This window comes from Homarus americanus, unplaced genomic scaffold (genome assembly GCF_018991925.1).
Source record: "Homarus americanus isolate GMGI-L3 unplaced genomic scaffold, GMGI_Hamer_2.0 scaffold25013, whole genome shotgun sequence".
NCBI classification, from domain to species: domain Eukaryota; kingdom Metazoa; phylum Arthropoda; class Malacostraca; order Decapoda; family Nephropidae; genus Homarus; species Homarus americanus.
The window spans coordinates 5,681,982-5,698,035 of record NW_024722158.1 but is presented as its reverse complement, the minus strand read 5'-3'; the positions used below and the strand labels follow the sequence as shown (position 1 = coordinate 5,698,035).

General features: G+C 36.1%; 1 protein-coding gene across 1 annotated transcript; it reads right to left on the bottom strand.

The window, feature by feature from the left end:
• Positions 1-213: 213 nt before the first annotated feature.
• LOC121862161 (ileal sodium/bile acid cotransporter-like) lies at positions 214-15,735 on the bottom strand. The gene is made up of 7 exons (XM_042360235.1): positions 13,682-15,735; positions 11,169-11,351; positions 10,414-10,585; positions 4,689-4,824; positions 3,452-3,533; positions 2,386-2,606; positions 214-1,849 (listed from the first exon to the last, which is right to left on the bottom strand). Exons 1-7 carry the CDS (start codon positions 14,096-14,098, stop codon positions 1,603-1,605), a joined length of 1,458 nt encoding a protein of 485 aa, XP_042216169.1. The 5' UTR covers positions 14,099-15,735; the 3' UTR covers positions 214-1,602.
• Between the last annotated feature and the right edge of the window lie 319 nt (positions 15,736-16,054).

The window sequence follows — 16,054 nt, the reverse complement described above, 5'->3', positions numbered from 1 at the left end:
AATTCTTATTTGTTGTGTTGATGTTAATATGTCTTACTGTACTGCATTTTAACAACTAAAGTCTTTCGCCCCTTGTGTACAGGGGTCTTTCTGAGCTGAATAAACACTAGTCACCAAGAATTAGAAATTAAAATATATCTTCCTAGGTGTTTGTTGAGGCTGATCATGACACTCCATCACATAATTACCATAACTATACGGCAAAGAAAATTCTTTCAAGATTATTATTTTTTATCATAAGGTATTTGTGTGATAAACATGAAAAGGTTGTTGTGACACTTACAGCTTATCTTGGTAATATAACATCATAATGTTTATACTATCATGGCACTTATAGCTTAGCTTGGTCACATTGCATCTTAATGTTGACATGTTTTAACTAACCTAGCCCCTGACCAACGAAATTTTCATGATATCACAAGCATCACTAAGGAATTTTGTCAAGCAAATCCATGACAAGATTGTTAGTCATAATTGAGAAGTATTTATTTATAAAATTAATAAAAAACATTTATATTACTGAATGGATTGTTGAAGGTAAGGTGTTAAGGTTAGACTACACAGCAAAAACCAAAGGAGCTATGGGTTACAATTCATATTTCAGTTTCGAGGATACTGTATTGTATTTAGTTGGCAATACTGTCTCTGAAGAGATAAAGAGTTGAGGAATGACTCTCTTAATCACAATTCTTGAGTGCATCTTGTTGACAAGATTTTCAGGATACATAAAGACTTTAATCTACCTAACCTTTGTTGGTAATACTGCGCTCCAACATTGAAGGTATTTAAGCATGTAACAAAGTTAGTACTGTACTGTAATTACACTATTCTAAACCAATTAAAAAAATTATAGAACTCTGTGTAACCAAACCTACCTTACTTTATTGTTTTTATCATCAAGTTCTGATGACTTGAGACATAATTACCGGTAAGTAAAAAAAATCTCGGAGATTAAACATACTAATTATTTCAAAATAAAACTGAAATTTAGTTTATTTAGTCAGAATAAGAAAGCTGTCAAAAGCATATTTCCACTCTTGTTTTATGTGGGTCTGGATATAACTCATTAAACTACTGTACAACAAAATATAGATTCAAGTTTAATAGTGCACTTAAATTAAATGAGTGTGGTGTGTCTTTTTCACCACAAAATAATAGTCACAGATTAAGAAGACAAAAATTCTATTTGTGACTTCATCACTTACATATGTATTTAAATATTGAATTGTTTCAGGTCGCTGTTATGATGAAGGCGGTTGATTGACTACAGGTGCTCACTGCCGCTGTATTAGTATTGTGTTAAAAGGTTTAAGAACACAGATGAACGTTCAGAGCTCAATATATGCCTTACAAAAGCACATGTAAATAATTACCATAAGTAAACTTACACCTAAACTAATCTAGCCTGACCTTAACCTTCAATTCTCCAACTTGTATCATTAGTTACCCATTTAGGGTAGGGTGGACTGGGAGTGCCCCAGGATAAAAAAAATGACCCTAAGGACAGGAGGCAAGTGTTGTATCCGCTCGGCTGCAGTAAATTTAGTTTATGAGAGAGAAATCTCGTGATTTCAGGCAGATGTTGAGAGTGAACTCTTGATATTAATTTTCTTTATTTTCTTCGACAACAGGAAGGAGCTTAATAATTTCTCTAGCCTTGTTGTTCGCCTCTTCTGGCAGCTTCATCTGACTTTCTATACTCTCTAGTTCCTGCTTCACTATTTGTTGATGGCCAGGCTGGGGAAAGCAGCCACAGAAGTGCCGAAGAAGACAGAAGATGAGGAAGAGGACTGTCATATATGGCCCAGTCACGAGGTATGTAGCTAAGATGGGGTTGGCTGCCATGTCGCTGAACAATGATACAATTAATTTTAAGAAACAGTTTTAGAGAATCTAGTTAAACCCCTGACTGTCAAAATATTTCATAAACCAATGCATTATTGACAGCATTATAAACAAAACAAATGTTTTACGAAGACAATGAAGATCGCTAACGCCAGCATTTAATCATAAAACTTATGTTTACGGGGACAGAGACAACAGGCGGGACTACGACACACAAAGGCGCTGTAAGCTTTCCTGCATAAAACACAAGACCACGGATATACCACCCTCGATGCTTCAATGATTAGCATTTGGTTATATAACAGAAAGTAATAATGAAAACATAACCCCCGCCCCCCGAAAAACAAGATCAGAGCATAGAACTCGACTGCCACAATGCTCACTATGGTAACACAATGGACACTGGACAAACATATTCACTTTGTCGATACTTGCCAGCTGTGCATAAAGAAGAACTAATCGACCTCCCGACTGGCAAGTAAACTTACAATTAACAAAAAGTCTAAAGTAAATAAAGATAAAATTCTATGGTTTCGTCACCTGTAGGGGCTGGGGAAGGAGAGTTTAAGGAGGACGAAGGCCACCGCGATGTTCTGCATGCCCGTCTCAATGCTGATGGCTATGACCTGCTTCCTGGGGAGACACATAATCTTTGAGAAGATGGCGCCCATACCGAAGCCACAGTTGAGCATAAGAATACCACTCAATGCCGTCCGCCATGTCATTTGCAGCAACATCTTGTAGGAGTTGAAAATTGACATCTGCAGAAGAGGTAAACATGGGTCTAAGTCACACCTGTACACATGTTCATATATTTAATCATGTCATTTACTTATTCCATAACTTAAGAATGACAATTACAATACATTATGAATGATAACATGAGGGAGAGGGTGTGCTTTATATAATGATGGGTAACAATACAACAAAAGAGCACAAGTTCATTTCATCAATGGTATAACAAAAACTATGTTATATAGCCAATGGTAGAACGACAAATGTTTTATACTGCACTGCCATCTACCTCAACCAGTACTGTACTACTGATCATAAAGTATACCCAGGTAGAACAATAGTACTGTACTCACAGACACGACAAACAATAGTTCTCACAGATATGAGGAACAACAGTACTCACAGATATGAAGAACAGTACTCTTGGACAAGAACAATGGTATTCATGAACATGAAGAACAGTACTCATGGACATGGAGAACAGTACTCAAGGACATGGAGAACAACAATACTCATGAACAAGAGAAACAACAGTACTCACAGACACGAAGAACAGTACTCATGGACGTGAAAAACAATGGTACTCATGGACATGAAGAACAATGGTACTTATGGATATGAAGAACAATGGTAATCATGGACATGAAGAACAATGGTACTCATGGATATGAAGAACAATGATACTCATGGATATGAAGAACAGTACTCATGGATATGAAGAACAGTACTCATGGACATGAAAAACAATGGTACTCATGGACATGAAATATAATAGTACTCATGGATATGAAGAACAATGGTACTCATGGACATGAAGAAAAATAGTACTCATGACCATACCATACTCACATCCAAGAACAAAAGTACTCACCGATATGAAGAGGACAAGTGTTATGAAAACGACGGGCTTGAGAACCTTCCCTCCCAACTCCGCCCATTGTGGTCTCTTCTTTCTAGGAAAAACAAACCCAAAACAAAAATTTATTAAAATAAAGTCAAGGCAAATATAAACTCATCATAAAAATCCACAACCCTGAGAAAAAAACAAAGAAAAAAAGCAACAACATTTCATCAGCAGATGAAATAAACTGGAGTGTCTTATCCAAGGATTCTTACCATTTTCAGATTATGTTCAGAATTAATGGACAATGGGTATAATTAATGAGTTGAAGACAATCTGACTTTGAGAATCGCAACACCTTTATTGACAAATATCTGAATCTGGATGAAGAGAAAAACAAATTTGAATACACCAACTTCACCAACCCACGTTACCATGTAAGGAAGTTAGCTTAGAAACCCCTGATCTTTAAAACTATAGTTAAATAGATAGATAAGATACACAGATATTCAGTAAAATTGTTACACAAATTTACATTGATTCAGCGTGTACAGAATATATACAAGACAGGTACACAATATACATAGTGTGTGCGTGTGCAGGTCCACAATGTACACAGACAGTGCCGGTATACAAACAATGATAAACAGTATGTTGGATCGACCAAAGACAGCCACAGTGGTGAGTCAAGCCCCCTACTGCTGTAATCTTCCTCGAACACCCTCCAATGTACCCCCTCCCTTATCTGTATATCAACAAGATAATATGAAGAAGAATAGATTTTTAGGATCTGTTGCTTTTTTATTGTCATGTCCACTCCTGTCTCTCTCTTTTATATTGGGTGGATCAAGGGCATAGAAACCCCAAAAGAAGAATCAAATTTTATTTAAAAATCTTCAATAAACATGGAAAGAAAAAGAAAAAGGACTTGGCCAATAAAGGAAAATAAAAATAATAAACTTTGTGAAATCTGTAAGATGACGACCTCAAATTTCATCCAGTGCAAAAAAAAAAAATTGGATTTCAACTGATGACTAAACACCCTAATGCAAAGTCTAACCTAACCACCCTAATGCTAACCTAACCTAACCACCCTAATACTAACCTAACCTAACTAACCACCCTAACGCTAACTAACTTAACTTCATCACCCAAGTTAACGTTAGGGTTGTTGAACATCAGTTGAAGTAAACTAGATGTCTAATCTGCAAGTGATCCATACAAACTAAAAATAATGAAACACAAAACTGAATCGTATATACTGTACCTGATTGTTATGCCGATGCCTACAGGGATGGTGAGGCTGAAGAGGGAGATTAGCATGTTAGAGTAAGGGATCTTTAGGTGAGAGTTTTCTTCCAGCATCTTATTCCCCAGTGTAAACATCCACAGAGGCATCATCCCTGAAGTGGAACATACATAAGTCTAACCTCGTCTACATATTTAACTTTTTGACAAAACAACCAAACAAAATCGATATGACACAGTAAATTCTTCAAAAAAATTAAATTATATCACCCAACTCACTCTTGCATCACCCAGCTGACTCTTGTACCACCCAGCTTACTCTTACATCACCCAGCTTACCCTAGCATCACCCAGCTTACTCTGACATCATCCATGTAACTCAATTACATCAACTTTCTTCTGTGTACCTCTCTCCCTTGGACAGTATCTGCCACAAGGCCGAATTAAAGGCAGGACACACAGGGTAGCTGCCCAGGGCCCCCCCAAGATGTTAAGAATAAAAATAAATTAGACAAAAAAATATATATAAAAAATAGAAAAATGAAAAGAGATCTTTTTTAAATATATAGTTTATGACTATCAAATCTAGAGGGAGTGAATGATGGGTAATAACATACAGAAATTCTAAATATATCAAAAGGTACCCTAAAATGAAACCTTGCCCAGGGCTACATTTTTCGTAATTTTTGCCCTGACCTTGGTACGTGTCACTATTATCTACAGGAATTAAACATACGTAGCATATCTTGAAAAAGTAATCAGGATAAATTATACCCACTTGCAGCTGGAGTGCATTTCAACAAAATTTCCCCTTTTTCCACTTTGAAATTCTAAGTCCATTTTTCAAACAGTGAAAGTGAACCAAATTCAACCTAAACTTACCTAATTTACCCCAAAAATATTATTACCTGTATATCATTTAATGAAATCTGGTAAGTAACCTAACTTACGATTTTAAATGAAGCACTTCAGAAGTCTCATATTGTAGACAAGTAATTGCCTTATTTTTTATGTGATAACTTAACAAAGAGTTCTTCCTTATTTTTAATATAGTATACCGGTATATATATTTGGGTTTCAAAATGTTTAAATATACTAAAATAATGAAAAAAATATATATACAGCACAAGGGGGTATACAAAAACTGACAATGACTACATTCACATATAATCATAATAAAAATAATAATAATAATACAGTCGGCCCTTAACATACGCGGGTTTAGCATACACGGATTGGCAAATACGCGGATTGCCCCGCCGGAGGAATATTCTGTACATTGAAGTAATTGAAGTACATTCAAATCGCGCGCGGCACCGAACACCGCCCGCTCCCGCAACCTCACACACACACACGCATAGCTCTCCCTCACTCAGTCAGTCTCGCTGTAACCACGCTTGTGTTGACCCTCAGCATTGTAGTTGTAAAAATATTACATTTCCGTGAATGTATTACAGTGAACCCTCACTTTACGCGGTTAATTCAACCCACGGCGGCACGTGTAAAGTGAACAACATAACATATGGGATTAATTGAAATAGAGACCGGGCCGACCCCCAAACTCCACTTTTTCAGACACAATACCTACGTTGTAGTAAAAATAACTTCTTAATTTTATGATGGTATGCACACACAATTAATAATTACGAGAAATTTCAATAATATTAGGTTTTTTAACACTTACATTAGTAGAAAAGATGGCTGGGCACACGGGGATGGGGGGTTGGTTCCGAGGCAGAGGGCAGATTATTGGCCCTCACCTGTATCACTTGTATCAATTGTATCGCTGTCCACCACAGAGGCTTGCAGGGCCTCTTTGTCAAACCCCTCAAAGTCCATATAAGTCCATATCCTCACTATAATTATCACTATCACTGACTTGGGCCGGCTGTGGTGGGTGGCAGGTGAAGAACTCGGTAATGTTTTGATGACTGGGTGACCTTGTGCGCACCCTCTTACGCCACTCTCCGCGTAAAAGGGTACACACACTGCGGAAAGTGAGCATTCCGGTTTCGGCAGGGTACCGCGTAAACGTGGAAACGTGTAATGTGGGACCGCGTAAAGCGAGGGTTGACCGTATATCAAGCACAGTATGAATAGAATATCGCTAATATAACAGTATTTTAACCGAAAACTATTAAAAAAATGAGTAACATATCTTGAACATTGGAAGGTTAGGTAAAGTCCTTTGTTTCCATGTAGTTTATCCTAATTTACATTGAAATACATCACGTTTCAGCAAAACTACTATTCATTTCTGAGAATATGGAAATGTATTATTTTTGCTGAAATGACGTACGTATTACAGTGGAAAGTGGGATAAAATCGTGACGAAAACAATGACTTGCTTTCTTTCGTTCAACAGTTGTTACCGTAATCGCTTTTTGAAAGGTTTTCAGTTAAAAAACTGTTGTATTACAATAATATTCTATCCTAATTCACTTGTGATGCAACAGTTTTTTTAACTGAAAACCATACGAAAAGCGATTACGGTAACATCTTTTGAACGAAAGAAAGCAAGTCATTGTTTTCGTCACGATTTTATTCCACTTTCCACTGTAATACGTACGTCATTTCAGCAAAAATATTACATTTCCGTGAATGTAGTATATCAAGCACAGTATGAATAGAATATCATTGTAATATAACAGTATTTTAACCGAAAACTATTAAAAAACGAGTAACATCTCTTGAACATCGGAAGGTTAGGTAAAGTCTTTTGTTTTCATCATGTATTTTATCCTATTTTACATTGAAATACATCACGTTTCAGCAAAACTACTATTTATTTCTGAGAATATATTCATTCAGGCGCAGTTTAGGTAAAATATACATGTGATGTAACATTTTAACTGAAAATGATTCGAAAAACACGTACCCTCTAGCCCTGTTCAAGGAGAAGACTGGGAGGAGCTGTTTGGTGCTTAAGACGATGACAAGGAAAATGATTTTGATGGATTTTAATGAAAATATTCAGAAATATGGTATCTTAGTATTTATTCAAGTGAATTAGGATAGAATATTATTGTAATACAACAGTAGTGACGATGTGGAGGAGGCGGAGGGATAGAGCGGGGAGGAGTGGTGACTGGCGGGAGCAGGGACGAGTGGAGATGCCAGCCAGTACATTACGGGTGTACAGTATTAATTGTTTTTATAGCTCTTTTTGCATTTTAATATTAAATACTGTACATTACGTTTCAACAAAACTACTATTTATTTCTGAGAACATGGAAATGTAATATTTTTGCTGAAATGACGTACGTATTACAGTGGAAAGTGGGATAAAATTGTGACGAAAGCAATGACTTTCGCTTTCTTTCGTTCAAAAGATGTTACCGTAATCGTTTTTCGAATGGTTTTCAGTTGTGGGATTATGAGGCTAATGATAGGATAGAATATTATTGTAATACAGTACGGTACAACAGTTTTTTAACTGAAAACCATTCGAAAAGCGATTACGGTAAAATCTTTTGAACAACGAAAGAAAGCGAAAGTCATTGTTTTCGTCATGATTTTATCCCACTTTCCACTGTAATATGTACGTCATTTCAGCCAAAATATTACATTTCCATATTTATTTCTGAGAATATATTCATTCAGTCACAGTTAAGGTAAAATATACTTGTGATGTATGTAATATTTTAATGAAAATACGGTATCGTAGTTTTCTTTTGTTTCAAATTTAATTAACAAAGATTGATGTTTCAAATGTAATGAACAAAAATTTATGTACAGTATCTATAAATAAACTTTAAAAAATGAATACTTTATGTTTTACATCGTCCTGTGCATACCATACCATGCATTTGGCTACTTTGGGCTTGCTATGATGACGCAAGAGATCTGCCCTAGCAACTGTACCGACACTCACAGCTGGTGGTGCGTTGGTGCGTCGTTTCCATTGTTTACTGGTAGTTACTGGTAAATATTTTTCAACCTAACGAAACTATTACCCATTTAGAGGTCGACCCCCAATTTTTTGCCAAATAATTTGGTCTTAAAAACTCGAACTACACACAGGTATATACGGTAAATAAGGACATGGGGGGGGGGGGGCAGGGTTTTTTTTGGGGGGGAGCAAAAGTACACGGATTTTTAACATTCACGGGTATCTCTGTTACCTAACCCCCGCGTATGTTAAGGGCCGACTGTAATAATAATAATAATAATAATAATAATAATAATAATAATAATAATAATATCAGTAAAGTTATTATAAAGGTTTACAATTGGATAAGCAGCTTGTTTATAAACTATGCAGTTACACAGTTTAGCATGAATATAATAATGTAGGTATAGTACTACTGTGCAGTATATCGTGCCTGTAGGCCGTAGAGTACTACTGTACAGTATACAGGTTCTTGTGTGCCAAGACAGTGCAAGTAAACAACAATGGTAAACATTAAGGCAAATTAACCAAGGATAGCCAACAAAGCTGTCAGGTGCTTATTTATGACAATATCTATGAAGATCTTGATCACTAGCAACTCATCTTGTATATCAAGCAGTGGAAAATATACATGGGTGTTGGTGGTACAGTGGTAATGCACGTAACTCTCACCAACAGTTAAGGGTTCAAGCCTTGGCCTGAACACACATGAGAAGGATGCTATCCAGTGTGACCCTATCAAACATCACATGTTTCACGGTCCCTGGTTTCCTCCTGTACCTACATTGGATAGAGCGCCCAAATGGCTAGTAAGCTGATAAGTGGCAAAAAGGATATTAAATATATACAGTATACGAGTGTATACATATATATATATATATAAATATACAGTCATGCGCCGGTTAACGTCCGACCGAACAACGTCTGATCGCCTAACACAAAGGATAGCACAGTCTAAATAAATGTTACATTCATATCTAATAATGAAATCATACAGTAAATGTAACACTTTACCTTGAAAAAATATGAATGTAACTTGATGGGGGAGAAGGGTGATTTTGAGGTTGATAACGTCGAGCTTCTCTTCAAGTGTTATATCCTTTCTTTTACGATCATCACCAGGAATTCGATCACCAGAACGCTTCTTGGAGATATTCTTCTTTACCATATTCACAGTTAATACCACAAAATTGGCGAAATAGTAAACAAAAATCGTGTTACAGCAAACGAGTTCGCGTTATACAAATATCGTTCCTCTATTCATAAATCGCGTTAGAGCAAATTCGCGTTATAAAAACACGCGTTATAGCAGAACTCACTGTATATATAAAAGTAACCTGGAAAAATAATAGGCAAATTGTAATTCCTTATGGTAAATATGGTCTATATTCGAGATAAGAAAGTTTATCAAATACAAAAGCAATTCTCTGAAACCTGAACTCATTATACAGCTTAAGTAACATAAATCATTTAAAATCTAATCACATTTAGTTAAGTATCAGCCTATTTAACTACTTCGCTTTAGGGATGCCACTCGTGATACTTTACTTGGCTAACGTCAGAAATTTTCATTCAGCTCACAGAGGAGCTCATACACAAGTGGTTAAACAAGCATTAGAGAGAGATGGATCATATTTTGTATATCACAAAAAAGATCACTTGAAAATTAGCTCCCATTTTATTTCACCTTAAGATTAACCACCCCAATGATAATCAAGCCTAACCTAACATAACATGTAATTCAACCTAAGCTAACCTAACCAATGGTGGTGTTTGGGTGTTTAATCATCCGATGAAATAAGCTGTGGAAGTGGTGAAACCAAAAAGATAAATACCTGTATACAGTACTAACCTAATGCGGCAAGCATGGAGATGGCGGTCATGGTGACGGAGAGGTTGAGATCAGCATCTACCATAAGTGTCCAGAAGTTAGAGCTGGATCCCCCAGGGCTACATCCGAGTGTAAACAAACCCAGGCGTGGAAGTGGATCCTTCAGCAGGAACAAACCTAGTACATACGTTATCTGCAGGGAAATAACAGGTGTATTTTTTATGTTAAAAGTACAGTATTAATGTGCTTTGACAACAACAGTACTGTATATTATTTAAGTACATACAATAGTCTAAATCATTTTACACCTGTACACTAGTCATCAACAATTTAGATTAAAAGTACCGGTAATATCAAATATAGTTAGATATCTACCTATGATGTACAATAATATTGTAGATCATTGTAAAAGCTGTGAGTGTGGCCAACTCTTTAACTTCATTATTATACAACCTATGATAATGTGGGGGCCTGTGGTGTCTGATAACTGACTGAGGTACTGTAGTTATGATATTAAACAAGGAATTCGCACTGAACGACTCCTGTTAGCGTGTAGTACTGTACAAGGAACAATATTTCTGGTATAATATCATGTTTAATAGGGATAATAACAATAATATCTTTTTCTCAATACAAGGGTAATCAAAAATGGTTTGTATGTAACAATGATCACACAGAAAATTGCAAGCTAAATTATAAATGAATACCTTAATTGTTAACCTAACCTAACACATAATGGGGAGGCATGAAGGTGAACTAGGTCAAGTTAAACCTACCAGAGGCATGAAGGTAAACTGGGAAAGGAAGCCACAGACAGGACCAATAGGTTTCTTCAGAACCACAAAGATGGCATTCAGGTCCAGTTGAGTTCCCATGATGACATTGATTATCACTACTATTGAAGATGCAGCGATGATGAAGAAAGTGTCGAACACCTTGCTCTTGCGGTCTATTGTGATCTGCAGCCATAGTAGATGGTCATGAATATAAATATTAAAAAGTGGTAAAGGAAACTGTGGATACACTGTATGTGTATATATGCACTGTACCTAAACAAACAAACCTGAAATATAGGAGCTAAGAAAATTATTAATGAATTCGCATAAGGAAACCAGTTGAAACATTAAATAAAGAAATGTACAGAACAGAGTAAACAAGATACCGGTAATATTTTCCATAAAAAAAAATTTGCTGACTGTGTGAACAATATAGTTCCCCATAAACCTGTTAGTCTCTATTTCCTTCTGATACACAATTACCTGTTTTTTTTTTAACCTGTTGATGTTACTGTAATAAGATAAAATTTTACTACCAATACTACCAATCTACTCAGCAAGAATGTCATAGTGTTTTAGGACTAATAGGGAGACAGAGAGAGATAGAGAGACCTAACATTAAAGAAGCCCCAAGACAGAACATGATAGAATCTCAGTCACATCTGACACAGTCACACAGACAGTGTAGGCATACAAACAAAGTACACAAACAGTGCAGGTATAAAAAGATGGTAAAGAATAAGTCGACTTGATTAAGGACAGGCCAAGCCTTGAGCTGTTATAGTCTTATTTCTTTTGGTGTACTTGTTAGGTTGAGAAGCCTTGTCAATAACAATAAAACTACGAAAAATTATTTATAAATATATGAGTAAATGTAATAAGTACAGTGATCCCTCGGTTAACGAGATTTCGGTTAACGAATTACCTTCCATAAGATTTTTAACTTCGGTTAACGAGCAATCCCTCGATTAGCGAGTTTTTTACGAGCCGACCTCAATATGTTTTCGCTTGCATTTGGCGGTCTACCAGCTGTAGTATTAGTCCGCCAATACAGTAATCGGTTTTAGGGTTTAAATTCCTTACTATTTTAGAAAATATCAAAAAGTTTATACTATTCAATAATTTTAAAAGTATAAAATTAAATTTTTTAGTCATTTTAACAATTATTGAACATAATTGAAGGTAAGGAAACTAGTTTCATGCGCGCCATCCAGCCTGGCAACACACCAAACAGGCGCCAGTCTCTCTGTCTTTTCAGTGGAGGTAACATCCTGCTTGAGACTCTGTTCAACTAAATGCTTTTTTTCTGTGTTTGCAAGCAAATTATTGGTCATTTTGAAATTTATTTTACATATTGACAATATATAAAGCAGTGCAGTGTTGATTTAAAGAAAATAATCTTGAATTACACCAGAGAGCTAAAATTTTATGGGTGAAATGACACCATGGGGTGACTTCTCTTCCACCCCAATGCCCTCTCTTCTTCCTTCTCCTCCACCCCCATTCTAATACCCATCATCATCATCATCATCATCCCGGAGCCTTCTACATACACACCTCAAAGTAAGTGCACTTTTCCACCGTTTTTGTTGAATTTAGGCAATTTTCGGTGAGCTGGAACCAATTACCCAAAAACCCATTAAAACAATGGTTTCGGTTATCGAGTTTTTCGGTTAACGAGCAACCTGCTGGAACGAATTGTGCTCGTTAACCGAGGGACCACTGTACAAGACTGCATTTAAAACTATCACAGACTGGTGGATCACTTCCAAAATAAAACATTTATTAGTTAATAATACAGATTATCCTTCTCTTCTCTGGATGTAGTTTCATCTTCCGTGTATTTCTTAATTTTAATGTTAATAATTTGACACAATTATTGGATTCAATATGCTTAGGCAACTAATTACATTTCTTTATAGCTGTGAAGATGGATGTGCTTTTACACATGACAACAAAATTGCAAGTTTCCTCCAGGTATTTAGGTTTCCTCCGATACAGTACTAACACAGAACACTAAAGTTCATGACATACAGTAGTAACAAAGAATATACCAGCCACCTGAACAGCTAGTAATTTGTCAAGTGGTGAAATGATAAATAAAAAAACTATGTTCATTGCCCCTTGTACCTTGCTTATTTATATCCTTAATCCTTACCAAGTTTGATAAAAGATATCCTGGACACAGACCACAAACAAACTTCAAAGAATGATTCAGCCTCAACTGTTTCACCTTATTACCTTACATCATGACAGAGAGACCTTGTTTTGAATAATTTATAGTTTGGACTTTTAGATTTCGTTGAGCTCCTCTTGTTGTCGTGCAAAGGATTTTTCACATTTAGCTTTGTCTGATAAAATAATTACTAAATAGTTCCACACTAAAGTGTTGTTGTACAATTACAGGTACTTACTAACAAGTTGTCCCTCAGTAAAGAAGTTTTGGACAACTACAGGTACTTACTAACAAGTTGTCCCTCAGTAAAGTGTTGTTGCAAACTACAGGTACTTACCAACATGTCATCCCTCAGTAAAGTGTTGTTGGACAAGTGAAGGAGATGGTAGTTGGTGGTGAGGTAGAAGGACAGCTTGGTGAGCCCCCAGTAGTAGCCGGAGAAGGTGAGGCTCTTGTTGACATGATCACACACCTCCTCCACCGTCAAGTGTATGCTCCTGTTGACAAAGTCCAGCTTCCAATCCTCATCAGGTACGACCGTCACCACCAGCTGAGCATTCGTCAGGTCCTGCCCACCACTACAGTAAGCGTCACTGGCGTTGAATCCCAGAGACAGTGTGAGGTGGTGGAGGGTGTCCTCCGGTACTATCCACATGCCACTCGGGAAGGTCTCCAGGTAAACACCTTCTACATCATCGCCTGCTGCACCACTCAGCCAACCCCACATCACCATCAAACACCACAGCCTCAACATTTGGCAGTGTACTGATTAAAGTATAGAAGCAAGTGAAGTTATACAAAAAAGAACTGCAACACCAACAAAGAAAAAGTAAAATTTGACCTTCTTAACCAGTTCACTACCTACAAATCTTGCTTTTAATGTTTCACCAAACGTTTAATGTAGTGTCAAAGAGCATGCACTACAATGTCTTAATACATCTCGGACCCAGCATTGTCACCGTAAACAGTTGTTAAGGTCAGAGACACTATCTTATTATTGTACCTACTCTATCTAACCAAGAAGTGAATATCAGCCTGACTTTCACCAGCTACTTGCCAGGAGTTCCATCTCTCCTTATCTTAGATTCATATATTGTGATCAGATATCAATCTTATCTTAAAAGGTCATACACCAAGAACTAGTGGCCAGAGATGACATCTTTACATCACTCTGTACTGTACTCATTTACGACACCAAGGGAGAGGATTATTAAATTTCTCTGTAAGATTAAGTCTTTATCTATAACACAATAAGATAAAGATAAGCCACTCAAAAGTTTAAAGGTGGTGATAAACTGATAATACATTTGAAGTGGTAAGGAACGCATCTTCCCGTGGAAAGAACACTCTTGTGTATCGTGATGACGCCTCAGTCCGACTCATCTTATTAGCCTAGTTATTGTTCGCGTTACCCGTTGAAGTACTGGAATGCATTATAATATCTGCATCATTTAGTAGTGGAGACAAGCATCACAGATTACTCCCATATTCATATTAATTCTTGCCAATTCCATCTATCATTTAATACAGTAACACAATTTTGATAGTGTACAATGTTAATTAAGGCAAAATTTATGGGTGTGAGATTACCACCCCAGACAGCTAAGTCATTTATTAACCATGATCTTTGGGTTTAATTCATGAAAAAAAAATACATGTACAGTTCTAAATATTACACATTAGCCAGGGTACCTGGGTTATCATGGGATGCAGAACTGCAGTAATTTTTTTTACAACATGTTTTCATCCAATTTTAAAGTTACAGTATGAATAAAATGTGTGTACAATTAAATGCCAGGTAGCGAAGTGTCCTCCTAATATTACGTATTTAAGTAATTATTAGATGTTTCAATTGCCTGTATGTTGGCCTGGCAAGTTAATGCTAGGCATTTACATACCTAGATATAAAGCTAAACGTCACATTCTGGATATCACAAAAACTGTTTTTCAGAATTTTTTTTTTTTTTTTAACACTGTTGTACTTGTATGACACCAAAAACCTATACAAGTTGGAAAATTAAGTACCTGTACAGTATATTAAGAAATCTAATTTTCAACAGCTTCATGGTATAATTAAACTAACTTAACCTGATAAACTTAACATAACTGTTGCAACAATAAGCTAATCACCAATATGTTCTATTACATAAATATCAAAAGTAAAATGCACTGAGAGTTTTAATGTTATGTCATGTTGGTTATGTAATCTGTCACAAGTATGTGTTGTAATGTACCCTCTTCATACAGTATCTGAGGGCTGCTCACTCAAGGCTATTGGGTTGTCTATATCAGTTTTCAAGATTTATCATAACACCTCATAGCAATCTACTATATCAAACAGGGAGGTACTACCACCTAGGAAGAAAGATATTGGAAGCATAATGTTTGTCTAATGGTAGACCCTGCTGTCATATGGCAATTGCAGGGTATCAATTGTTTCTCTTACTCCTCACTCTTGATTTTTTTTTCCATTTTTGTATTTTTTTTATAGATCTTTATTATTACAGGTATTATTATTTTTTTAAATTACATTTTTATTTATTTTATTAATTATTATTATTACCATATTATATATTATTATATTAAATTATTATAATTTTTTCCTCAGGCCCTGATGTAGATCAGTGACTGTGCCGGGGTGGACTAATCCCATAAAGAAGAAGAAAAAAAAAAGCAAACAATATCACTCTGTTATGTACAGTACAGGTAC

Excerpts from the sequence above, each read along its gene's own strand:
- LOC121862161 (XM_042360235.1), bottom strand. The coding sequence starts at position 14,098 with ATGTTGAGGCTGTGGTGTTTGATGGTGATGTGGGGTTGGCTGAGTGGT. Across the intron at positions 11,352-13,681 it reads TACTGAGGGATGACATGTTG|ATCACAATAGACCGCAAGAG; the intron begins GTAAGTACCTGT and ends CTATGGCTGCAG. Across the intron at positions 3,534-4,688 it reads GGCATCGGCATAACAATCAG|AAAGAAGAGACCACAATGGG; the intron begins GTACAGTATATA and ends TGTTTTTCCTAG.